At 40.7% G+C, this 25,491-nt stretch overlaps 1 protein-coding gene across 14 annotated transcripts in view; it reads left to right on the forward strand.

Annotated features, from left to right (window-relative positions):
- Window positions 1-2,610: 2,610 nt before the first annotated feature.
- The window catches only part of MYBPC1 (myosin binding protein C1), a 96,546-nt gene continuing 73,665 nt past the window's right edge, over window positions 2,611-25,491 (forward strand). For 5 of the 14 annotated variants that reach the window (XM_067009978.1, XM_067009975.1, XM_067009981.1 and 2 more), the window contains exons 1-4: window positions 2,766-2,894; window positions 21,095-21,136; window positions 24,174-24,215; window positions 25,406-25,447. In XM_067009978.1, coding sequence (XP_066866079.1) covers window positions 2,870-2,894; window positions 21,095-21,136; window positions 24,174-24,215; window positions 25,406-25,447 — 151 coding nt within the window. In that variant the 5' untranslated portion in view covers window positions 2,766-2,869. Of the gene's footprint in view, window positions 2,895-21,094; window positions 21,137-24,173; window positions 24,216-25,405; window positions 25,448-25,491 lie in introns of all 14 variants that reach the window. The other 9 variants (XM_067009984.1, XM_059081931.2, XM_067009983.1 and 6 more) reach the window with 8 other exon arrangements.

Below are 25,491 nucleotides of genomic sequence, written 5' to 3' on the forward strand. Positions count from 1 at the left end.
ATATGACCATATAATCAAGGTATGGCCCATGGGAGGTATCAGATGTTTTATGTGAGACTTCAAACAAGTCCCAAAGATATTAAGAACGTGAGTCCTTTTTTCTGCTGCCTGGAATGTGGATGTAATGGCTAGAGCACTAGCAGCCATTTTAGACCATAAAGTTACCTTGGATGATAGAGCAGGATGAAGGAGTCTAGATTCCTGATGACAGTGTGGAGTCACTACAATGACTCTAAGCTAATTACTTTTGAACTTGCTTTATGTGAATGAGAAATACTACTATCTTGGTTTAACTGTCATTATTTTGTGATTCTGTGTTATATTTAGCCTAATCTCATCCTAAATAACACAAAAGGAAAAACCCAGTAAAGGACTTAGTAAAAGAAAAAAAAAAAAAAAAAGAGCACTATTGACCATTTTCCCCCTTCCTGAAAGTGAGGTTGGAGATAAGGAGTCTGCAACCTTCTAGATGAACGTATGACATCTGAAACAGAGGTCATGTGTTCTTAAAACAATACAATCCTGGGAAAATTACACATGTCTACTTATTATTCTAATTTGAAATCTTACTTTAACCATCTAATACACTCTACAACTATTTATCTTGAAATTTGTCCATACTTCCAATTCCTCCAATGTTTTATCTTTTTTTAATCAAGTCCTTAATTGCCAGAAAGTTCCCTGAGTCATAAAATATTTTCTCCATGGGTTGCAATATTTCCTGGCACATGTTCCTTTCAGGAAAACGATCAGCGTGTTAAAAACCCAATGCAGTGTCTGCAGAAGCCAAAGATGGCATGGCACCTCTTTTGTGGCATGTGTGAAATCTGCCTATCATTATAAACATTCTTTGCAACATGACACTTTGCCCTTATGTCCATTTCATATGTGGTATTCAGCGTGCTGGGGATGCTGAAAAAAATGATTTTTTTTTTTTTTTTTAGGATATAGAATCACAATGTTAAACCTAGAAGAGGCTTCAGAGGTCATTTTTTCAAACCCCTCATCTTACACAAAAGGAAACTGAGGCCCAGAAAGGCCACTTGACTTTCTTAAACTCTGCTGGTTAATGGCAGGTCCAGAAATAGAAACCAAGAGTCTGACTTCAAGTTCTAGGTCCTTTAATTTGTTTCATCTATTAATTGATACTCTTATGATAGACTCGTAAAAAAAGTTACTATTTTTTTCTTTCAATATATCTGACTTTGTATTACAGAATATGCTGTATTCTGGCTGACATTTAGCTGTTTGGCATCTAAGATAAAGGAATATTTTAAAAAGCAAAACAATGTGCTCAGTACCACTATGTGGTTGAGAAAAGGCTTTCTTTGTAGATGTTCATTGACCTTCTTGACTGGCTTTCCTCCCCGCCCACCACAAGCAGCTAGAGAATAATGCTATTGAGTTCTAAGTTGAGTTTCCATCCTTATATGAAAAGTTAAGAGTTTGGTAGAGCTAAGTCTGACCAGCTGTGCTCTCAGCCACAAGGGAAATTAAATGAGACAACGTGGTTGGTTCAGCACAGATCAGTCGAAGTCTCTTGAAAATGGTCTTGAAAACGCATAGCAATAAAAGCACACAGGTAGTTGCCTTTTCATATAAACTAATTTTAGCCCTGGTTTCTAAGGTGCCATGCATGTGGACAAAGAAAGTAAGATGTCTTTTTTAGGTTGACCACTTGGTAGCTCAAATTTCTCCATCAGTTCCGTGAGAGTTTGGGGAGGAAGTGGCCAAATCTGATAGTCTACCAATACCTTAAGTTAGATTTGTGTGTATGTTTGTCATCTTGAAGCAAAACAATAGCTACTGGTCTATCTGAATTTCTTTGCCCATGCCCCATATATTTATAAATGTATAAATCAGGTTTTTTTAAAAAAATATATTCACAAAGTTGTACATCCATCATCACTACCTAATTCCAGAGCATTTGCATCATTCCCTAAAGGAACTTCATGTCTACTAGCAGTCACCCCCCCCTCAACCCCTGGCAACCACGAATTGAGTTTCTGACACAATGGATTTGCCTCTCCTGGATACTTCATATAAATGGAATCGTACAATATATGGTCTTTTGTGTCTGGCATCTTTCACTTATAATGTTCTCAAGCTTCATGTATGCTGTAGCATGTATCGTTACTTCATTCTTTTATATGCACGGTAATTTTTTAAAGGATGTTTTTTGAAAAAAAGGTAATTGCTAAGCATTCCTTAAGAGAAAACCTTGCTATTCTTGGAGGAGAAAATGAGACAAGATATTCAACATAGAAATTTGGCATGACAAATTAATGTTAATAAGTTGATAAGAAGAAGAAAAAATGTAAACCCAATAATTAAGAATAGACAAAAACAAAAGGCTAATGGGAGCATAACATTATCATCAATATAGAGATTCTTCTTTATAATGTTAGTGAAAATTAAAGTATATATTGAATTAGCATGTTATGATTTTAAATTTGATTTAATTTTTTATTATCAGGCAAACTTTTTGCATTTCTGAGTTGACACATGTCTCTGTCAGACAGAAAGTGAAAAGCAAGAAGGAGCACAAGGTTGCAGCTGAATTTAGAAAGTTAGAGGTGTTCTCATAGCCACATGAGATGGACAGAAGATTCCTTCCAGTAGGCGAGAGAGCAGAATACAGACAACAGATGTGAGAAAGGTCCTCATAGCTGTCAAGTTCCAGCATCCTTGTGCTGATGAAGGGGGTGGTGCCAACATGATTGATATTCACAGGGAATATAAAAGCGCCAGACTTCTACCCAACTGCTTGTCACACTGACCTGTACCATCTCTCTCCTGCTTGTGGGGTTTCTGTCAACTGGTACTGGAAGGGAGCAAACTCGTTGGAGAATAACATTTTGTTGTGGCCATGCCAGAACCCACTAAGAAAGAGGGTAAGATTCAACCATAGATCTTTTTCTTGTACTTTTTAATAAAGCATGTTTCTTTTGGTATTTTCAAACAAATATCCAATTTCTTAAATAGACTGTAAAATAATTGAATCACTATGATTTAAGGAAAAGATCCTTTAGAGTAAACAGACCAGAGGGAAAATAAAGGAAGAGTATAACCAATTGAAAAATATCTGATAATTATTGTTTATGAAAGAATATTAACTAAAATGATCAAATTATAATTTTATCATATTTTACAAAGAATCTTTAAAGTTTAATGTAAGGGTGTTAATTGGTCATGATGAGAAGATTTCATTTTCAAGTGTGTTTTCTTAGGTTCAATCACCTAAAATTAGGTTCAGTGTTTCACCATGTATTTGCAGTTTGTGGGGGGCTGGAGTGGCTTGGAATGCTTTCTTAAATAGTTAATAAGTTTGATCAAGATTTCAAAAAAGAATTTGTAATGATATTTCCAGATTTGCTGTATTTTTCTCCTGGAAAGACATTTAAAATATGCAGATGCATGTATTTTTTGCTTTTATCATTTTGGAGCTTTATTAGTTATGACGTTCTTACATTCTTGCATGGAAAGAAAATCTAACACCAGTGATATCTTTGAATGTCACTGATAGATTGTGTTCTTTATGAGCTTTATTGAAGATAATTTCACAATATGTAGACTTTTAAAAATAATTAAGCTGAAAATAGTCTTCGTTAGAAGAAATGTTTCCTCCAGTAAACAGTTTCTCCTATACATAAAAAATCAATATCTAAAAACTACTAATTAATTATATAAATAAGCTGGAATTAGAAATTACTAAAATAACTAACGAAAAGCACAAATTAACAGCACAAGTATATTGAGTTTAATTTTAAATGGAGACATCTTTTAAAAATATTTTTTCATTCATATCAGTCTTCATTAGTGCTTAGTAAATCTTTATTTTTCACTTCTGTAAATAAAAGCAACAAACAAACAAACATTAGCAGGGAGCCAGGGAGCATAAAAGGGGTATTTAGTTTTTTTCATTTTTTAATTCTAAAAACTCCTTTTAACCATTATTTCAAAGAACCCTGAAAAAGATGCTAGACTTGAATTCAAAGTTGAAATACTAGCCAAATGATCAAAAGTCTTTGAAATATATTTTCTTTATGTAATTAAGTAACCAGTGTTGACAGGCTGTGGTGATCAGTTTACATGTTGGCTTTACTTTGTGGCGGAGGGCATTGATGCATGAAGTCTTGCACCCGAAATAACCACACCAAATGCATGCATTAATATGGGAACTTAATCCTGACTATCAGGCAGGGAGTCCAACCCCTGCTAAAGTGTCTTATTTGTCATGCAAATGATTTACATGTGTATTAAATGTCCTTTTCATTTGATCTGTCACTTGACTAGCCTCTTCAAGGCTAATTTGGATGAAATGCATTATATGTTTCCTGACCGAGGACAGAATATTGTTTTAATTATCCTGCATTTAGTGGATCAATTTGCATGTGTTATTTTAAAGCCCATTGGAAAAATGATAAAAAAGTTGAGAAACTAATAAATAAGATGACAAGCTGTAGAGCCTATAAAGCTAATTAAATTATTTGGATTGCAGATATGATAAAGTTTTACATTTTGTCTGACAACTCAATCTGATCCATTCTACTTTTAAAGACAATGAAATTTTCGAGTGACAACAAGGCAAATATATCTTCAACTTCAGCTCCCCCCGAAAAACCACGTATATATTTTGGTTATAAATCAACATACATACCAAAGTGCCCATGATTTTTTGCTATAAAGAACTGTTAATATTCTGTGTAGGAGTTCCCCTCACCCAGCACTACTCACCCAGTAATTTTATTCTGATTCTTTGGTTAGTTTAAATTTGGATGGTGGGGAGTGGGGACAAAAAGGTTTTTTAAAAATTTAAAATCCTTGGAGGAAGTACAGGGATTTTTTGGTTTCCTTACCAGCAGAACTGATTTTTAAAAGATCTACACCTTGAAGAGTTTTCTTAGTGAAATCATTGCATTTTTATTGTTTACATCGGAAGAGTAAGGAGTATGGCAATTCAGGAACTGTTCTGGTCCTTGTACCTTCTCCTAACTGATTTCACTTTTACCGAGATTGGTTTTGTTACATATGAACATCCCTCTGAAAGACAGACTCAAGAATAAAACATGCCACCAAACCAATTCTTCAGAGTCATTTCAAACTACCTGCAGAAACATTCCCCCAATCAGGTTTCTCCAGCCCCTATGGGTCTTCTTACATCTCTTCCTTAGCTGGGAGAACCATGCTCAGGAAGAGCATATGAGCACTTGCTGTAAATCTTGATAAGACACATGAGTTGGTTTGGCCCTCCTAGGATCCAGGAGCACCTGACAACTCTTAAAAAGAGACTGAGTTTTCAGCATCTGAAAGTGCAAAAGATGTCTCTCTCTCAACTGCCTCCCAACCTGCAGTGGTCTAATTCTAGGAGATTCATGTTGGGTCCTGGGAGAGCTGGTCCTTCTAAGGAGAAGAGGGAAGGACAGGTGTACCTTTCAACCTCAAGGAGGAGCTCTAATGGAAGTAATTGGTCAACGGTCCTTACTTAGACCCTTCAAAATATTCTGGATGGCTCTGTAAGCCCTTTCTGAGAAAGAAAGCATTATTTTTAAGGAGTAACCACTTCCCATTGTCCTCCTCTGCACCTTTATCATTTGTACATCTGTTCACTGGAGAACTATACAATTGGTACTATCAGTTCCAAACTTAAGGTCTGTCTTACACCTTAGATTGATGCAGAACCTGAGACCCAGTAAAATTAAATTGTTCTAATCAAATAGCAAGAGAAGATGTGGTAGGAAGTTTCAGATTTGTGGGAATCTCCCAGGATGTCTCATTTACATACCATCCATTAATTGAGCACTTACTATGAACTAGTTGCTGGGATTTCAGAGATGTATACAACATGGTCTATGTTCTAAAAACCCTTACAGTTAATTGCCCCTGTGTCCTACTGAGTAAAGGAATCAACTTTCACTAGAATTTTTTCTTTTCCTGTCAAAAAGTTATTTTATCAAACTAGAAATTAGATAAGTAATTTTATGAAATTAGACATTTGCAGTAGCCTTTCTTCATTTGAATCTCTAATAGTTTAAAAATACTATTAATATTATTTTTTACCTATAAATCATTTCTTCAGAATTTTATCTCTGTAGTATGTGATGATTAAAACCATAAAGCCTGGTTCTTTAATCTACTTAGACAATTGTTAACAGATTCTGTAGAACCTAGGAAAATTCTTTTGTAAAACACCAAGTTCAGGCCTTAACATGAATTTTACTTTTTGTCATGTGATATATCAGGCCCTATTCTATTTTATGTACTTAACTTGTAGGAAAAAGGCAAGAGTTCCTCCTTGGTGCTTGGGTGTCATTCAAAAAACCTTGGGAGACTCACTGTAACTTTCCTATCTTCCATGTAAGATTTCTTCTTGAAAACTCAATCATATGGCAAAACATAGCTCCATTGATGACCATCATTTAAAGGGGCCAATCTGATACCTCCTGGAATCAAAGTATGGCATTGTTGTTACAGATTCTTTTGCTATATCAACATGAAATATCTGTCTATTCTACCTTGGCCTATTTCAGTAGGATTAGGTGGGAACATGGGCATGGAGAATAATGTTTTCAGTCCACAGGAGTTTTTCCTTTGCTATGTCTTTTTCTTGGTCCCTAGAGATTTCATTACATTTTAATGTTCTGCTAAGCCCCACACCTATCTGAATGCAGAGCAGCATTCATCACCTCTTACCTACTTCCCAATATCACTCAAGGCTTAGTCATCATCAGAAAAGGAGGCCTGGTGATGGGAAACCTTTCTCTCATATTTACTCCTTGACCTTCAGTTTCCATCTGCATCTATTTCAAACACCAAAATAAATTTGTCTTTGGAGAAGTCATCTTACATATAGGCTATTACCTTCCCCTCAAACTGGGGAAAAGTACATTTGTTGGAAGTAAGCAAAAGAAAGGGAGAAGAGGGAGGAGGTATTTGATGGAGGGCAGCTATTTTCCTCCAAACTTCAAATGGTTCATTTAGGCCACATTGAAGATTTGGATGAATAATAAAGAAGTTGCACGAATGAATGCCAGTGCTTTTCCCCCTGAAAAAACTTTGCCAGGCTGTACTGGAAAGGCACAGTGTAGGTCTGAGCTATCCGTTGTAAGGAGGGACACACTAGAGGGGCTTAATACTTGGCAAAATCATTCTTTTTCAGTAGCCTGCTTTTATGACTGTCCGACTGCACCTGTTAGGAAGATAAATAAAGGACTGGCCAATTCTTTCCTCTCAAGCACCCTAAATATATCGCTTAAAAAAAACTTTAAAAAAACAGGTCGTATCCTTGCTTCTCTTCCAGTAAACCTGAAGCAGTCTCCCCCAGGCCTTGCAAAGAGCAGGGGTAAGGGAGTTCCTGAAATGAACAAAGGTCAAGGTTAGGCTCTCTGGCTGGTCTGAGAGACCCAAGAGAAAGGAAAAAGAGAAAAACGTATAATCCTTTGTTCTCTAAATGCCTCACTTTATTTTGGCCCAAAATATGGCCTTGAAACATTTTATTTTAGGTTCCTCCTGGACACACAATTCAGTTTCCTTATTTATAGCAATTTCAAAGTATCCCTTAATTTGACATGAATGTTAGAATAAACTGCCCAAGCTGAAGTTGCTTTAAAGAAATGCTTGGACACAAAAATAAATAAATAAACCATGTTTTAAAAAGCTTGAGCGAATACGAAACAATGTTTTTGAATCTTTTTTGTAAACCCATATATGCTTTTTATTTTTAGAGAAAGTTGTGAGAAGAGGCTGTCACAAAAAGGAAATAGTGCTGTTGTTTTTACAGCCCTAGAAAGCAGTTTTGTTGTTTTTGCTTAAATTTCATATGATTGTTTGATTTAAAATTTATTTTTCAACTCTTTATGGTCAAACAGAAGAATTTTTATTGTTGTTAATAATTACTATTTTTATCTGCACTCCTCCTTAATTAGTTTATGAAACCTATTTTAAGAGAAAGAAAATACTCTTGGCAGTCTATGACCGTGGTAATTCTAGACCTCATCTCTAGACATGCTTGTGTGTGTTAGATAATAAAGAACAGGATGAAAGCTCTAGCAATCAAAAATAAGCAGAAAACTATTCATTTCATGTGTGTACCTGCATAGATATGGCCATGTCTTTTCCTTTGTTTTTTCTTTTTTTTCCCATTTCAATTCTTTTCTTTTTTTTTTTTTTTTTTTTTTTTTTTTTTCTGTACGCAGGCCTCTCTCACTGTTGTGGCCTCTCCCTTTGCGAAGCACAGGCTCTGGACACGCAGGCTCAGCGGCCATGGTTCACAGGCCCAGCCGCTCCGAGACATGTGGGATCTTCCCAGACCGGGGCACGAATCCGTGTCCCCCGCATTGGCAGGCGGACTGTCAACCACTGCGCCACCAGGGAAGCCCCCCATTTCAGTTCTTGATGGGAACAGATATCTTTTCTGGAGTCCTTAGTTTGTTCGGAATATTGCACTGTGGGGAAGCCCAATAAATACACAGAAAGGTAGTTATTGAAATACAGTGTTTTGAGTTAGGTTAATCTTGAAGTAGCTATTGCTTATTCAAGAGCTGTTTTCTAAAATTTGAAAGCCTAGTGATTAAGGAAAATGAAACTGTGAAAAAGAAGGAAAGGCTTTATCACTTAATTTCCTACATGCATGCAAATTGTCTTGTAACTGGAGAGAACAGGGCATTTGTAAATGCCCCACAGCTTTTTACAAAAACAGCCCCAAAATATCAAGGTGATGATATTGTTGCACCCAGATCTCTTCTTCATGGATAGGCCCAGTTATAATTCACAAAGAGTATGTTTGTTTTGGACAGCCACACAGATAGACAAGCCAAATTTCAGGGTGTTCCCATGCAAGGGGCAGATTATTTGTGCAGTTTTACATGCATTTCCAGAGTAAAGTTTTAGATTCTATCAGATCGGGTCATGAAGTGGTTGATTTGGCAAAGAAAGAAACAAGGATCATTTAATCCCACGCCTATTTTTCTCTCTAAAATGAGTTCCCAAGAAGCTAACCATAATCTGACTTTCATTATGACTTTCAAGTCTGAAATCCACTTTGATAAGAATTTAGCCCTTTTATGCTCCCTAGGAATCTTTTTATGGGCCAGTTTGGCACATCAATACAATACCTAAAATTATGTTTATTAATATGTCAGATGTTAGATCTTATAATTTTGTTTTTGTTTTTTGAATTGTACTTTAGATATTTACAAGAACTTAGGGCTCAAATTTTTCTTTTTCCCCAAAATCATCCAGTCCTTCCTCTAAATCGCATCAAATCTCTTTCTAAGTTCCTCAGGAATTCTTTGCTTGTAGCAGATAATAGCTTCTTCCTTCTATAGAATTTTATGTTTTGGAGCAGAATGTTCTGCTTATAACTAAGAGTCACCTAATTACACAATTCTGCAATTAATTTCTCATTTATTTAGTTACACGTCTTTAGACTTGTTCTGCATAGAGTATGTATTTTGGGTTTTTCCTCACGTATATTGAGTAATAGTCATCATTAAACATAGTGACATAAAGTATTCACAGAACGTTCTAGACTGTTCAAATTCCAGCTGCACATGTATTGAGTTAGTTATACTTCATATGCCTCAGATTCTTCATCTGTTAAATGTGAATAGTAATAGTACCTAACTCACTTTTTTTTTTTTAAATAAGAATTAAATGAGGGCTTCCCTGGTGGCGCAGTGGTTGAGAGTCCACCTGCTGATGTAGGGGACACGGGTTCGTGCCCCGGTCCGGGAAGACGGGAAGATCCCACATGCCGCGGAGCGGCTGGGCCTGTGAGCCATGGCCGCTGACCCTGCGCGTCCGGAACTTGTGCTCCGCAATGGGAGAGGCCACAACAGTGAGAAGCCTGTGTACCGCAAAAAAAAAAAAAAGAATTAAATGAGATAAATCTGGTAAAAAGCTCAGAATAAATCCTAGCATGTAATTAGAACTCAAGTCTTTGCCTTCTAATGCAGCAAACTCAGAAATCTTGTTGGGCATAAGGCGTTAAATGTCTCACATTTAATATAAAATTTGAGGGCATTTCCACCCTCTTATCAGTCACTGTAAGGTATGTAACAACCACTGTTCACCTCCTTACCTGCTATTAATATTTATCATACAGTCCCAGACAGCTGTGGTTATTATCATAACCATCATTGCCACCATGACGAGTATTTCCTTTTTTTTCAACGTGTGGTGAAATATCTTCTTAGCTTTCACCCATGGAGGCTCAGATCAAATTAGAGGCCTACACTTCAGAGCCTCTGTTGTGTTCCCACTGAAATGTGTTATGTCCAGCTGGGGGTCCCCAGTTGTTAGCCAGTTGGTGATAACCATTGTGGCAGCATGGCCTTTCCCACTTAGATGAAAGAGTCACCCAGCACAGTTGAACGTGTAACTATATCCTCCACCAAAGGTTATAAGGCTTGGGTGTTGGGGACATTAAGATTTTTCTTCCCACCCGGGGTGCTATTGGCAGGTGGGGGTCTTCCTCTGGTCTGAACATTTCTGAGATAACCACATAAAGAACTCTGCATGACCACATATGGATATGGTGGGTGATTGATTGAGTGGCTGTATTTACTGCTGTGGAATTTTATTTTTATGACCCCACCTGGCATCAGGCCTGTCCTTCCTCTATTTTTAAAAAGTCACCCAATGTGAGGCCTAGCAATGGCTTGGGGCAAAGCCTGTAAGGGATTTATTCTGATAAGCCTATAACCACAGAAGAGTGATATGATTGTAGGAATGGCCCACTCAGGAGCAGACCCGCAGGAAAGGCATACAAAGGCACTAACGGGAGAAATCGTTAACGATTCCAATCACTTTTGCAATAATTTCCTTTTGACCTGTGCTAAATTTTTAAGCTTCAATTTGAGTAAAGCTTCTTCTACACTATTGTTCACATCTGTGTCATTCCCAACCCTCATTTGATTCTTACTTTAAAACATGGCAAGAATAATGATAAACAGACTAGTCATCAGATCTTAGCAAAAGATCTCATTTTCATCCAGCTCCATGTTAAGAGTGAGAAGCTATTTGTTGCTGTGTAATAATAACCGGATTTTAATCCTCCTGCGTGGAATGACATCTTAAGTTAAAACCATGTATAATTGGGCTTCCCTGGTGGCGCAGTGGTTGAGAGTCCGCCTGCCGATGCAGGGGACACGGGTTCGTGGCCCGGTCCGGGAGGATCCCACATGCCGTGGAGCGGCTGGGCCCGTGAGCCATGGCGGCTGACCCTGCGTGTCCAAATTGACTAGGGAAGGGAAAAAACCCTGTGGATTCAGGGAATTTCCATCAAGCTAAATAATGAGTCATTGAAAATTTACATACTTGATGCACAATTAGACTCCACCTATTCAGAACCTTAGAATATAGTCTTTGGTGATATTTGGGCACGGTAAATAAATATGGATTAAATTGATTGAATCAAAATTCTGAAGAGCTGGATTTGATGGATGGATAATGTTCATTTTGTTCTTGAACCTTATTATTTCAACCAATTTGGTTATCAACATGCCTAAAATGTAATATATTCTTATTTTGAAAAACAAAGTACAGTGGATATAATTTAACTTTGTCATCAATTATAGATATCTGTTATCTTACCACATGACTCAGATTATTTGCCTTTTTGTTAATGGGCCCACATTGATTTGTATTTTGAATTTGTGTCCAACTTTTGACAGCTTTCCTGTTTCATCCCTTGCCAGGAGGCTGCTGTCTTCTTTAATTACTCTTACCAGTCACTGTGTGAAGCTGCCCCCTTCTCTTCCCTCTGTTGTTTGCTTTGGATCCCAGCCAGGTCAATAATCTGGCTGAGTAGGGCTGCCCTACAGAGCACTATATTTAAGGAGGCACTAATTCTCAGCGTCGTGCAAATGCAAGGTCTGCACCTGAGTGTCAGTGCCTCCTTAAGTGTTGCTCCCTGGGCACCTGGCTTACCTCACACGAGTTCCAGTTCCAGGGCTGGGGACCTGGGGTGGGGGTGGGGGGCTTCTCTTGGGAGTAAAGCATTTGAGCTCTTAGTGTACCAAGTAGGAGGAGCTTGAAACAACTCTTTTTGCTCTTCAGAAGCCCTTATAATTTGCTGGTCAGCAGCTGTTATGTGGATAAGTGAGGTTGCTAGATAGCTGAATTCTAAATAGGGGACGTGGTACTAGACAGTATTACCCTTTTGTCCCTAATATTATGCACGTCGGAAAATAAGTTACTGCCCTCCAAATCAGTTTATGGCTTTTATTTTGATTGCTTCATTCATTTTATTAAGCAAGGCTACAGATTTTTCCTAAATGATGCATATGACATGAGTTTTTTTTTTTTTTTTTTTTAAACCCCACATTTGTTTATTTATTTATTTTTGGCTGTGTTGGGTCTTCTTCGTTTCTGTGCGAGGGCTTTCTCTAGTTGTGGCAAGCGGGGCCCACTCTTCATCACGGTGTGCAGGCCTCTCACTATCACGGCCTCTCTTGTTGCGGAGCACAGGCTCCAGGCTCAGTAGTTGTGGTACACGGGCTTAGCTGCTCTGCGGCATGTGGGATCTTCCCAGACCAGGGCTCGAACCCGTGTCCCCTGCATTAGCAGGCAGATTCTCAACCACTGCACCACCAGGGAAGCCCCTGTTTTTTTTTTTTAAGTGTACATGCACAAAATAATTTTTTAAGAAGATTTACCATAAATTCTCAATGGTTCTCAAATTTTTGGTCTCAGATCCATTGGCATTCAATAATTACTGAGGAATCTAAAAAGCATTTGTTTCTGTGCATTTTATCCTTCAATATTTACTGCATTTGAAGTTAAAATTGATAAACTTTTAAAACTTAAGAGTACAAAACACATGTTCTATTTGCTGTCAGGGTGTTGGTGTCATCACACATTATATATCCTCTGGAAAACTCCATGTCCTATTTGTGAGCGAATGTGAGTGAAAAAGGCATATAATGTCTTAGCATTATTATCAAAATAGTTTTGACCTCATGAACTCCTCAGAAGGGCCTCAGGGGCTCTTGGGGATCCCAGACCATACTTTGAGGATCTCTGTGTATAATTCCCCCTTAAATCCCAAGGTGTAAAATATCCTCCAGACCTGTAGGCTACAATGAATAGAACAAAATAAGTATATAACTGTGAAAACATTAAATTACACATTAATTTATGTCCAAAAATCTTTACCTCTGATGCATAAACAATGTAAACAATTTGGCCAGTATAAATGCACTGCCATTTGTGTTTGCTAATTTTTTTGGTGAAACTTATGATTCATATAATCAAAACTTCTGTAAATGTTATGAATGTCCCCATGCAGACAATATTTTACATTAAAGCAGTTTCCATTGTGCTGTTATCTAGGCATATGAGAGAGAGGCTGTGACATATACACAGTGCCAGACCTCACTATCAACAGGGGATACACCTGACAGTGTTTATTGCATATTTAATCTAAAAGGGAAGATAACTTGCTATATTACCAAAAGTAACAAAACAAGGGCTGGCCAGATAAAACCTTATTCACCATGATTTCACAATACATAAAGCATTCACATGTTTTATTTCAAACCAAGAACTTGAGAATAGGAAATAATAATTAGTAATAACATATAATTTTCTCCTGCACCCCAGATTACCAAAGGATAGTTATAGTATTTGTTTTATCCCAAAAGAAGTGACAAAAAGAAAGCCACACACACATATACACAAAGATGTATAATCCTACCACTCAATGATAACAACTGTTATTATGTCCTTATCTTTTCTATGCCTATATAACATATTCATACGATGTAATTATGCTCTCCATGCTATTAAATGGCTAAACTGAATTGCACATGAGGGCTCATAAAATAATTTTAAGTAAGTCAAACAACGTATTATTTGAACAAGTGAGCCCATGGGAAGGAGAGAACTGGATTAATCATATCATTTCGGTGTACAGACACAGAGGGAGAGGCAGGTTAATGCCTCCTAAAATTAAAAATTTTTTTCCCTTTGGGACTTCCTTGGTGGTGCAGTGGTTAAGAATCCACCTGCCAATGCAGGGAACACAGCTTCCAGCCCTGGTCCAGGAAGATCCCACATGCCGCGGAGCAACTAAGCCCGTGCACCACAACTACTGAGCCTGCGTGCCACAACTATTAAAGCCCACGCGCTTAGAGCCTGTGCTCCACAACAAGAGAAGCCACTGCAGTGAGAAGCCCGCGCACCACAAGGAAGAGTAGCTCCCACTCGCTGCAACTAGAGAAAGTCCGTGCACAGCAACAAAGACCCAATGCAGCCAAAAATTAATTAATTAATTAATTTAAAAAATTTGTTAATTATAAAAAAATAAAAATTTTTCCCCTTTAATTTAGTGACCATGGAACACTTGATTATGGAAAATAGAAATGGACTGCATTGGAGCGAGCCAACCATTTATGGAGTGACCAGGTTCCTGGTCTTTCAGCAAAGCACAATGTCCACTTATGGGCTGTCTATTTAATAGCAGCCACCAGTGCCCGTCAGTTAGAATGCCCTGGCACTCACTGTGCAGGCCTGCCATTGGTGGCATACCTGTGCTTTTTACAGTAGGTGGTCATAGGAAAAATACACCATAAATAGATCAAGCCCTTTGAAAGCATGTCAGCGTTGCAGAGGGAAAGAAAGTCTATATCTACGAATTAGAAAGGATCAAAGCACAGCCGCCCTTGCTGAAGTGGCAAGGAATTAGCTTTAGTTGCTGGTTCAGAATCTGGTTAATTTTTATGTTGTCCATGAAAATATTTCCTTGGGCTTAATTTTTCAAAGTATCCAGGTTTCTTTTTTTTATTATTATCATCCATAAAAAGTTTAAAAACAACAACTTATATAACCCTGCTTCTTGAGTCCATCCTGTTGGTCTGTTTTCCAATAGTGACAATGGGTGAGGACGGATGAGGGGGACAAGAAGCTAACTTTATTCACCTGGCAGAAAAGTCCCATGGAATTTGCCCTTTGCTTTTTCAATAAGCAGGAGTATAGCAGGACCTCACCTCAATAGATACCTGTTAGTTCAAAATCTCAACCTTTAGGGCTTCCCTGGTGGCGCAGTGGTTGAGAGTCCGCCTGCCGATGCAGGGCACGGGTTCGTGGCCCGGTCCGGGAGGATACCACGTGCCGCGGAGCGGCTGGGCCCCGTGAGCCATGGCCGCTGCGCCTGCGCGTCCGGAGCCTGTGCTCCGCAACGGGAGAGGCCGCAACAGTGGGAGGCCTGCGTACCGCAAAAATATATATATATATCTCAAGCTTTAGGGAGCGTCCCAAGGCCTTGTGCTTCCTGACAGTTACAACATGGTGAAGCTAGGTGATAATGGAGTTGGCATGGTTGGCTGAGGGTTTTTGCTAAGGCATCAAGCCCAGATTTTGAAAAAGGAGAATCCTTAGAAAGGCAAGTGGTGTTTTGAGGGCCAAACCTCTACTCCTAATTGCTCTCCCAAAATGGAAGGCGTGCTGACAATAAGAAGAAATCTAAATGATGGGGTTGGGTGAGTGCCTCGGAGCGGTCAGCCAGCAGGAGGTCACCACTGGGAGACATAGTATTCCCTGTGGGTAAGGCAGATGAAGAAAGCTGCCCTCGGAGTGCCAGGAGACGGTTCTTGATTTCCTGGCAGCGAACAGAAGGGGATTTTGTGCGGGTAGGAACAGCCTGCCAGTCAACTATATTTACAGAGCACCTGCTGTGCAGCATTTGAAAAGGAGGAGGAGACAGGCCTTGTCCTCAAGGAGCTTGTGATCAAAGAGAGAAGTGCCCATGTACTGTGAACCCATTACCATTCAGTCATATTTGGAATGGGAGAGGATTTGATGACATGGAAGGCACAGTCTGAGCATTCTTATTCAAAGTCTGGGTCCTGGACCTGCAGCAACAGGATCACCAGGGAGCCTGTTAAAAATGCAGAACCTGGAACCCCGCCGCAGACCCCCAGAGTCGGAACCTGAACTGGACCAAATCCCTAGATGATTTGTCTCCCCATAGCAGTTTCAGAAGCACAAGAGGGGCTGTGGAGGTGCTGGGTCTCGAATATTTTGAGAGAGAAAAGCCACCTGGCTTGGTAACTAAACTGTTAGAAAAAGGCAGTTAATTTACCTGAGATTCTTTTTTTTTTTTTTTTTTTTAAATATTTATTTATTTGGCTGCACTGGGTCTTAGTTGTGGCATGCAGGATCTTTGGTGTCACGTGTGGACTCTTAGTTGTGGCATGTGGGATCCAGCTCCCTGACCAGGGATCGAACCCCGGCCCTCTTCCTTGGGAGCCCGGAACCTTAGCCCCTGGACCAGCAGGGAAGTCCCTACCTGTGAGATTCTTAAACTCAAGCATCTCATCTTAGCCAACTTTATAAACCCCACCCTTGTTAAATTCATAATGAGGCTCGATGAATTCTGGTTGCATGGGTGCTTCTTCTACAGTCCCTATTCAGTGGGCACACTGGAAATTGTTGTGAATGAATTATTGTGATAGAGGCAGCTCATGGATTTGGGGAACATGCAAATGATTCTTAGAGGTGTGGGCAAAGCTGGCCGTGACAGAGCCTGACAGAGGCAAACATGAGTAAGAGAGATGCATGAACAGTTATTTTAAGGCAAAAGTGGGGAATAGCTCAAGGTCCTGAGACTCACCCACAGTGGTGCATTTTCGGGCTAAGTCATGTGCTGCTTGGCCTTCGCCACACCTGGTCCCCCGTCTCTCCAGATTTAGAACAGCTGGAATTCTTTGTCTCAACTGCCTTGAAGTCTCTTGAGAGTTCATCTTCTTATCCTTTCTGTCCCACCAGGACTGAGTGATTGATCAATTTATTTATATTGCACAAACTCTACAATGCATGTCGAACTCCTCAAAATAATTATTATTACCATTTTATAGTAGGAGAGGAGGGGCCTCCTTCCTCTGTTCATTTCCCAGATGCTTCCTCAGCCCCAACCCCAATTCCAAACATGTTCTAACATGATGCAGCCAACAGACCTAGAAATAAGGCAAATCCCAGCAGGTAGCATGTGAGGAAAGACCCGAGTGTCATTCTCCCAGGTTATGTCACAGTAAAGTCATGAACCACGAAAAGAGAGAGAAAGCATATATGATGTTTACCACACTCCCTGCCCCTGTAGGAACTCCTTCATTCCTGCCAACAAGCCTGGAGATAGGTTTTGCTATTATTTCTATTACATAGATGAGGAAATTGAGGCATATTCCACTCCCCATTCCATAGGGCAACATCCAAACGAGGCTCTGTGGCCACGACAAGCAGACTGATCGATTCAGCAGGAAAAAATGCAGGAAAATCTCTGAAAAGCCCATCAGCCCACTTCTGCCTCCACAGGGGTGAGCAGCTGAGAAGGGAAATGCAGCCCCAACCTGCAGAGGCCAGGTGCTGACTCTGGCCCACCTGGGGTAGAACCTGGTTCCACCCTTCATGGGCGATGGGACCCCGCAGGGCCTCACTTCCCATCTGCAAAGTGGGGATAGAGATAGTACTGACTGCATAGCGTCGTAAGGATTGTAAGAACTAATATATACTAGGTCTAGGTCGTGCATGCAGTGGGTTCCCATACATGGTTGTTATTTATGTATTCCTTCACTGGCTGTCAAATAATGGGAATTCTATGATTTTAAGAAGGAAAAGTTGTGGCTCTGCCTATTCACCAGGCAGACATGCATTTGCCTATCTCTATTTGTCACAGCTAGCCTAAAAATGTAGCATCATTAATACCCTATCATGTTTCTGTAGTTCTGACTATCTGATACAGTTGGCTGTTAATGATGGATGTTCTGTGGATTTGTTGGAAGTGGAACTAAGCCCTTTGAATTCTCATTTTGGTCTGATTTGTTACATAGAACACTAGGGCTGTAGACACCATGGAAATGAAGAATTCACATTCAGGGCACTTTTACAGTTTCAGTGTCCAGCAAGGTTCTTTTTTATTTATTTGATTAGAATTCACCCTTGGCCTTTTTTCCAAAACAGGATTTTAAGCAACCCCAGCTTCCCTTACAAAATGAGCCTTTGTTTCCAAAGATGCTGAGAAAGAATAGCCAATTTGATGGCTCACACACAGACACCAAAGAAACCCTTCTTACTTCTTTTTTATCAATTCATTTTGCATTTAATATGGTTTCAGCAATTAGAGGAAGTACCAGGGAGACAGGAAAGGAATGAAAGATCGGTGTTTTTGTTTAGTTGGGAGGGACAAGAAACACAGATATATGGAGACAACTGGAAAATACTTTTAAAATAATTAGGAAATAAATAGTGTATCATGAGGTGGTCCAGAATGCCTCCAGAATAAAGGAGGGGAACAGAATGGAACAATCAGCTCTGAGAGTCTTAAGAGAAATGTCAAAAAGACAGACCAAGATTGCCAAGGAATAATAATGGTAATAGTTATTGCTGTAAATTATAGAGCTCTATCTACACGCCAGGAACTGTGCCATGCATTTTGCATAGGATTAGCACCCTAAGAGGTCATTTATCTTTTTTTTTTTTTTTTAATTTTTGCGGTACGCAGGCCTCTCACTGTTGTGGCCTCTCCCGTTGCGGAGCACAGGCTCCGGATGTGCAGGCCCAGTGGCCATGGCTCACGGGCCCAGCCGCTCCACGGCACGTGGGATCTTCCCGGACCGGGGCACGGACCCGCGTCCCCTGCATCGGCAGGCGGATTCTCAACCAGTGCGCCACCAGGGAAGCCCCATTTATCTTATTATCCTTGTTTCACAGATGAGGACACCAAGATTGACAGAGATTAAGGAATTGCTCCCAATTACACAACTCGTAAGGTGTAGTGTCAGCATTTGAACCTAGATCTGTCTGACACAATCACATGTAGAGGAAAAACAGGTCTGTTGGGGAGAAGATCACCACTCTTCTCAGTGGCAGGAAGGTCAGAAGGTGAACAGAGAAACCAACGCTAGAACAGGGGCCACTGGGGTCACTAAGAAGAGGGAGAGGCAGGAGGTGCCTGCCAACAGTGGCTTTGACCCTTAACCTGGAGAGTGTGGACCTATCCTAGTCGGTAATTGGGACGCTCTTGGGTAGAATAACGGGATGAAACACAGTGGTGGCCTAAGTAAACCTGCAGCTGCGGGAAAAGAGACCGGAAGGCAGAGAAACTTGTCTTAAAGGGAACCAGGAAGATGTCCATGGGTATTGGATGACAATGGCCAAGTCCAAAAGATAGAGTGTCAAAGACATAGGCTCCTTGCTCTTGGTATTCTCATACCTGTGTGTAGCCCCAGCTCACCCAAAGCCAAGAGGTCAATATTAGATTTCCATTGCTGCCCTGAAATCTCTGAAAACAAAACTCTTTGACAGAGGGTTTCGTCTCCTGGTTGACACTTGCAGGAAAGATCCTTTCATGACGTGGCAAAGAAACGAAAGTGTTTCTGGTATGCCATCCACGGGACACTTGTGCTATCACCGTATCTTCAAACCACATCACATTGACCACATTATCTTCTGGCTGTCTGTAAGGTGATATGTCTTTTCTCCTTTGGTTCGATTTCCCCCCTCATTAGTAAATCGTAATATACTTGTTTATGGTCATCTGAATGAAAATACGGTAATCATGTATTTTTAAACGATAAATTGGAATTTGTACCCAGAACAAAAAATTAGTGATGCTAGAAGACATTGCTGTTTCCTGGCAGCCCTGCGTCACTCCTTTGCTGATTGCTATTACAGTGCAGACCACTCCTTCTTCTGTCTCCTCCCAGCCTGCCTAGACTAAAACGGGGCACTTGGCCTGCCCAGGGATGGCTCTCAGGCCAAACTACTTGTTGTGAGGTATTGTCCTCTTTGCTTGGAAAGAGCCACTTGTGGAAAAGATGTGGAAAATCCTAGATCTGGACAAAGATAAAATTCCTGGGATCCCCACAGTGTGTCTATACTACAAAAACTTTTCTTTGATATTTATTTATCAAACAGAAAATATTTTTTAAAAGATCACCTTTGGGCTTCCCTGGTGGCTCAGTGGTTGGGGGTCCGCCTGCCGATGCAGGGGACGCGGGTTCGTGCCCCGGTCCGGGAAGATCCCACGTGCCGCGGAGCGGCTGGGCCCGTGAGCCATGGCCGCTGAGCCTGCGCGTCCAGAGCCTGTGCTCCGCAACGGGAGAGGCCACAGCAGTGAGAGGCCCGCGTACCGCAAAAAAAAAAAAAAAAAAAGATCACCTTCAATAACTTCCTCTTCCTGCCCTGGAGGAGTAGGAGCTGGCTCTCACAGCCATCACTGATCCCCTGTTCTGGGCATCCATGGTGATTCAGCAGGGGAATTGATGTCCGCTGGTCATAGGATATGCCTTTAGCTACTTGAACATAGTATATTCTTTAAAAGAAGTTTCTTTAACACACTTTCCCACCAGACTGCTCTATAATCCTGGATATCCAAAGCCTAGGATAAAAACCTCAAAACCAGAGCTCCGAAACCTTTGGATAAGTGTAGGCGAAAATCTGCTCCAGGCATACAAACTTCCAGAAATGACTGTGACTGTGAGGGGGCTTGTTTCTGTTTCACGGAACAGCATAGTGGTTCTGAACAGTGATTTGCCTTGTAATGAAAGGAAACGCTGCAAAGCCAGAGGACTTTGGTCTCATCATCATTCAGAAAGTATGTCTCATGAGGGCAGGATGGTGTCAGAGATGCTGCAGTGTCCTTGCACTCTGGGGAAAGTGGGCTCTCATTTACAGAGCACCTTAGGCTCTAAGGGACGTGCTTGGCACTCACTGTGTCTCATTTCGTCCTCACAGCAACCCTATGCATACAAGATAGGTGTTGTGTCCATTTTTCCAGACAAGGGAAACAGGCTCAATGCCATTACATGCCCCGCCTGCTGCCTGAGGGGATAACTGAGTGGAAGGACATCTGGATACCCATCTTACCTGAGCTCTGTCCGCCACTAAACTCTGCCCCTCCTGGAAATCTACGTATCTTCAAACCACATTTAGATCCTCACTTCACACCATACACCAGTGTGTCTTGAGTTGATGCTTTTCTTCTCGTCAGTCCAGAGAAGACGGCTGCCTGGAGTTGAGCAGAGCCTGGGGCTGTGGAAAATATCTTTTCTCAGGACAAATGAACTAACACTTCCATTACTCTTTTCATTTCCAGAAAATGAAGTGCTGGGCCCAGCACCAGCGCCACCCCGGGAAGGTGAGTAAAAACATGGCCTTATATGTTTGGGCTGCAAATACAGAACATCCATCCCAGCATGAGTTGGCCTCCATTGAGGCTGTGAACTTTTAACCAACTCCCATGGAGAAGTTGGATGACCACAGTTCTTATAGGTTTGTAATAATAACCATGCCTTGTGTTTATATAACTTTCTTATGTTAATCTGACTTGGATGGCACGTCATATATACTTATAAAACCTTTGAAGTTATGCCAAAGTTGTTGTTACGCCTATGCTTTAGCATTGTGGAGGCTGAGTCTCCGAGGGGCTGAAGGATTCACAGTGATTTTTCACACATAACTAAAGGCAAACAAAGCCCACATCTTTCTTGAGAGAGCGGGGTGATCCTACCTCAGTCCTGGAAGATGAGTGGCCCTTTCCTTACTTGAACTATGTCACCATCAAGCACCTCCAGAAACTCCTAGGGGAGTTTCCAGGAAGGTTTGGTGGCCTCCAAGGCTCAATATCAGTGACAACTTCTCCAGTCCTTGTACCCTGTTGTCCAGCAGGGGGCAACAAAAAGCAAGCAATAAAGAGTTCCAGTGAACTCCTCGGCAGGTAGAGGTAGTAGCCAGCAACACAACAGGTAAAGCCTGCTTTTATATCCACCAACACCTAAGGAAGAGAACAGGATTAGAAGAATGGCAAGCCCAGGATTTCCCTGGTGGTGCAGTGGTTAAGAATCTGCTTGCCAATGCAGGGGACACGGGTTTGAGCCCTGGTCCAGGAAGATCCCACATGCTGTGGAGCAACTAAGCCCGTGCGCCACAACTACTGAGCCTACGCTCTAAAGCCTGCAAACCACAACTACTGAGCCCGCGTGCCGCAACTACTGAAGCCCGCATGCTCTAGGGTCCATGTGCCACAACTACTGAGCCTGCGTGATGCAACTACTGAAGCCCGCGTGCCTAGAGCCCGTTTTCCACGACAAGAGAAGCCACCGCTATGAGAAGCCCATGCACCGCAACGAAGAGCAGCCCCTGCTCGCCGCAACTTGAGAAAGCCTGCATGCAGCAACGAAGACCCAATGCAGCCAGAAATTTAAAAAAAGAATGGCAAGCCCAAGTGGAATCTCCACAACCATTTGTCTGTTCAGCCCCCCTGGAGGGGGCAACCAAAATTGCATGCATTTTCCCATGAAGACACCAAAGTGCCCTCTCTCATCACTCTTCTTCCTAAACAAGATGAGAAACTGGCATCCATTCAAGTATTATTCACAGGATATTTACCATGTGTACACCTCTACCCTAACCCTTCAGAAGGATACAGAGCTACCTATCAAATACTTATTGATAGCTAGATGCAAACGTACTCTGCCAGATGTAGTCAAGGAATTCTAAGTAGGAAATATTTCCCTGTATTCAGTTTGCTTACAGCCAAGTAGGAAATGAAATACAGCCCAGAGAACAATTAAGTAAGATACAAACACAATATTGAAACATCAGCCACTACTGTAAGAACCTCACAAGGCAGTATGTGACTTAATGCAGGTTAGTTGAATTGACAATGTCGTGTGAAGCCAAAGGCTAGGAGGTCACCATAGACCAGTCCAGCCTGGGTGAAAGCAGGAGCTGAATAAAGCTTCAGCTGCTGGTATTTTTGCATGGAAATTTATAAGAGGATATGACGCTCTTCTGCTTTAGAGATTATTTGGGGGAGGATGGTTTGAGAAATCTAACTGCTCAGAGGAATCCCCTCTGTCCAACTAAGAATACTAGATTCACACACTCAAAATCCTTACATAGTAAAGAAGAGTACTGCTATGTGTTAAAATTAATGAAACAGGCTCATTGCCATGTTCGTTCAAACGGGGACAAGTTCAAGTTTAGTTTTCTTTCAAGCCCATGTAAGATGTGTGACATTCTTCTTAGGAACTTCTTCTTTGGTGTGTTTTCCTTGCACATACAGATTTATTTTTTGCCAGCACTGAGGACACTGAGAACCTGCAGGCCATTAGTGACATAACCTTGCCTTCTGCTCTTTCAGATCAGCAGCTGTCCCTGGGCCACTATAAAGTTTCCCTTGTTACGCCACATTTCATGTTCATTATACAATACTGACCTCCTGTTCCTAAAACAACTCTTCTTCCAAAGTCTGCTAAAATTATCCATAGTAGTTAATTAAGATTCAGATGTCAGGGCTTCCCTGGTGGCGCAGTGGTTGGGAGTCCACCTGCGGATGCAGGGTGCCCCAGTCCGGGGGGATCCCACATGCCACGGAGCGGCAAGGCCCGTGAGCCATGGTCGCAGAGCCTGTGCTCCACAACGGGAGAGGCCACAACAGTGAGCAGCCTGCGAACCTCAAAAACAAAAACAAAAACAAAAAGGAGGCATTTATGGTTGAAACAATTCTTTTCTTATATATACCACAAGTCAGACACCATTTGCAGGTATCTAAACTATAATAGGATTCTAAATAGAGAGAGACGCAAACCAGAGGGTCTCAGCTGATATAATCTGATGTTCCTGCTCTTGTATTGCATTTATTGCCACTTAAATTCAGTAAGAAGATTAATATGTGAATCAAATATTATCTTTCAAACTACTATACAATTGCAAATTTTATATGCTGGCTCTTTACTATATTATCTAGAAATCCAAACTATTGGAACCATTAGATGGATCAAACTTATTTAAAAAGTCTGTCCCTTGTTGGGGTCTAAAATGAAGTGACCCTCATCTTACACTCATTCCATAGCAGCATATTACAATATAACATGGTCCCAGCATAGCTCAGCTATTTTAACAAAATCAGTATTGCATGTTTCTATGTATACTTTTTTTCCAACATGATCAGATTTATTAGCTGATTTTATTAGAAGTTTAATGTAACTCTGTATTATCATTCCCAAATCCATAATTCATATATAGCATAATAAGTGAGTATATAGCATCATTTATGCTCTGTTCTGTTGTCATTAATTTCTTCTCTCCCCACCTCCACCCTGTTGCTCATCACACAATAAAATGCTTTCTTTAAGATACTTTTAAAAAATGTGTTTGTACTTTCTACACAGCACCAAATAAAGAGAAGGAGGCCAGAACTTCAATAGCAAAAGGTGAGTTGGAGGGATAGAGAGTGAGGCCAAATTCGACAAAATTAGAAGCAAAAACAGCTCAGTAATGATTACCATGGAGGCCCCATAGAATTTGTCCTTATTAGTTAACTGAGATGCAGATGTCTATTCATCAATTTTAAAAAAAGAGAATTCATGGTTGAAATAATTCTTTTCTTACATACATCACAAGTCAGACACTATTTGCAGGTATCTATATTAATATGATTCAAAGCAGAGAGATGCAAACCAGAGGGTCTCAACAGATAAAATGTGATGTTATTACTCTTGTATTGCATTGATTGCCACTCAACTCAACCGAGAAGATTAATATGTACACCCAAATATTTTCTTTGAAACTACTGTACAATTGCATATTTTATACCCTGGCTCTTTACTGTAATATTATCTAGACATCCAAACTGTTGGATCTCAAATTTCCATAAGAAGTTGTCCCTTGGGCTTCCCTGGTGGCGCAGTGGTTGAGGGTCCGCCTGCCAATGCAGGGGACACGGGTTCAAGCCCAGGTCCAGGAACCCACATGCCGCGGAGCAACTAAGCCCCTGCACCACAACTACTGAGCCTGCTCTCTAGGGCCCACGAGCCACAACTACTGAGCCCACGTGCCACAACTACTGAAGCCCGCGCGCCTAGAGCCCGTGCTCCACAACAAGAGAAGCCACCACAATGAGAAGCCTGCGCACTGCAATGAAGAGTAGCCCCTGCTCACCGCAACTAGAGAAAAGCCCGCATGCAGCAACGAAGACCCAACACAGCCAAAAATAAAAAAATAAATAAATGAAAAAAAAAAAGAATGAGTTTAAAAAAAAAGAAAAAGAAGTTGTCCCTTGTTGGGACCTAAAATGAAGTGATCTATATTTTATACTATTTCCATACCAGCATGTTATAATATGTTCCTAGCATAGCTAAGCTATTTTAACAAAATCTGTTAGGTGTTTCCATGTATACTTTTCCCCAAAATGATCAGATTTATTAACTACTTTTATTAAGTTTAACATGACTCTATAATTCCCCAATTTGTAATTCACGTATAGCATAATAAAGGAGCATATAGCATCATTTGTGCTCTGTTCTGTTATTAATTTCTTCTCTTCCCACCTCCACCCTGTTGCTCATCACACAATAAAATTCTTTAAGACACTTTTTAAAATGTGTTTGTACTTTCCACACAGAACCAAATAAAGAGAAGGAGGCCAGAACTTCACCAGCAAAAGGTGAGTTGGAGGGAGGGAAAGTGAGGCTGAATTCAACAAAGTTA

This window comes from Kogia breviceps, chromosome 12 (genome assembly GCF_026419965.1).
Source record: "Kogia breviceps isolate mKogBre1 chromosome 12, mKogBre1 haplotype 1, whole genome shotgun sequence".
NCBI lineage: Eukaryota > Metazoa > Chordata > Mammalia > Artiodactyla > Physeteridae > Kogia > Kogia breviceps.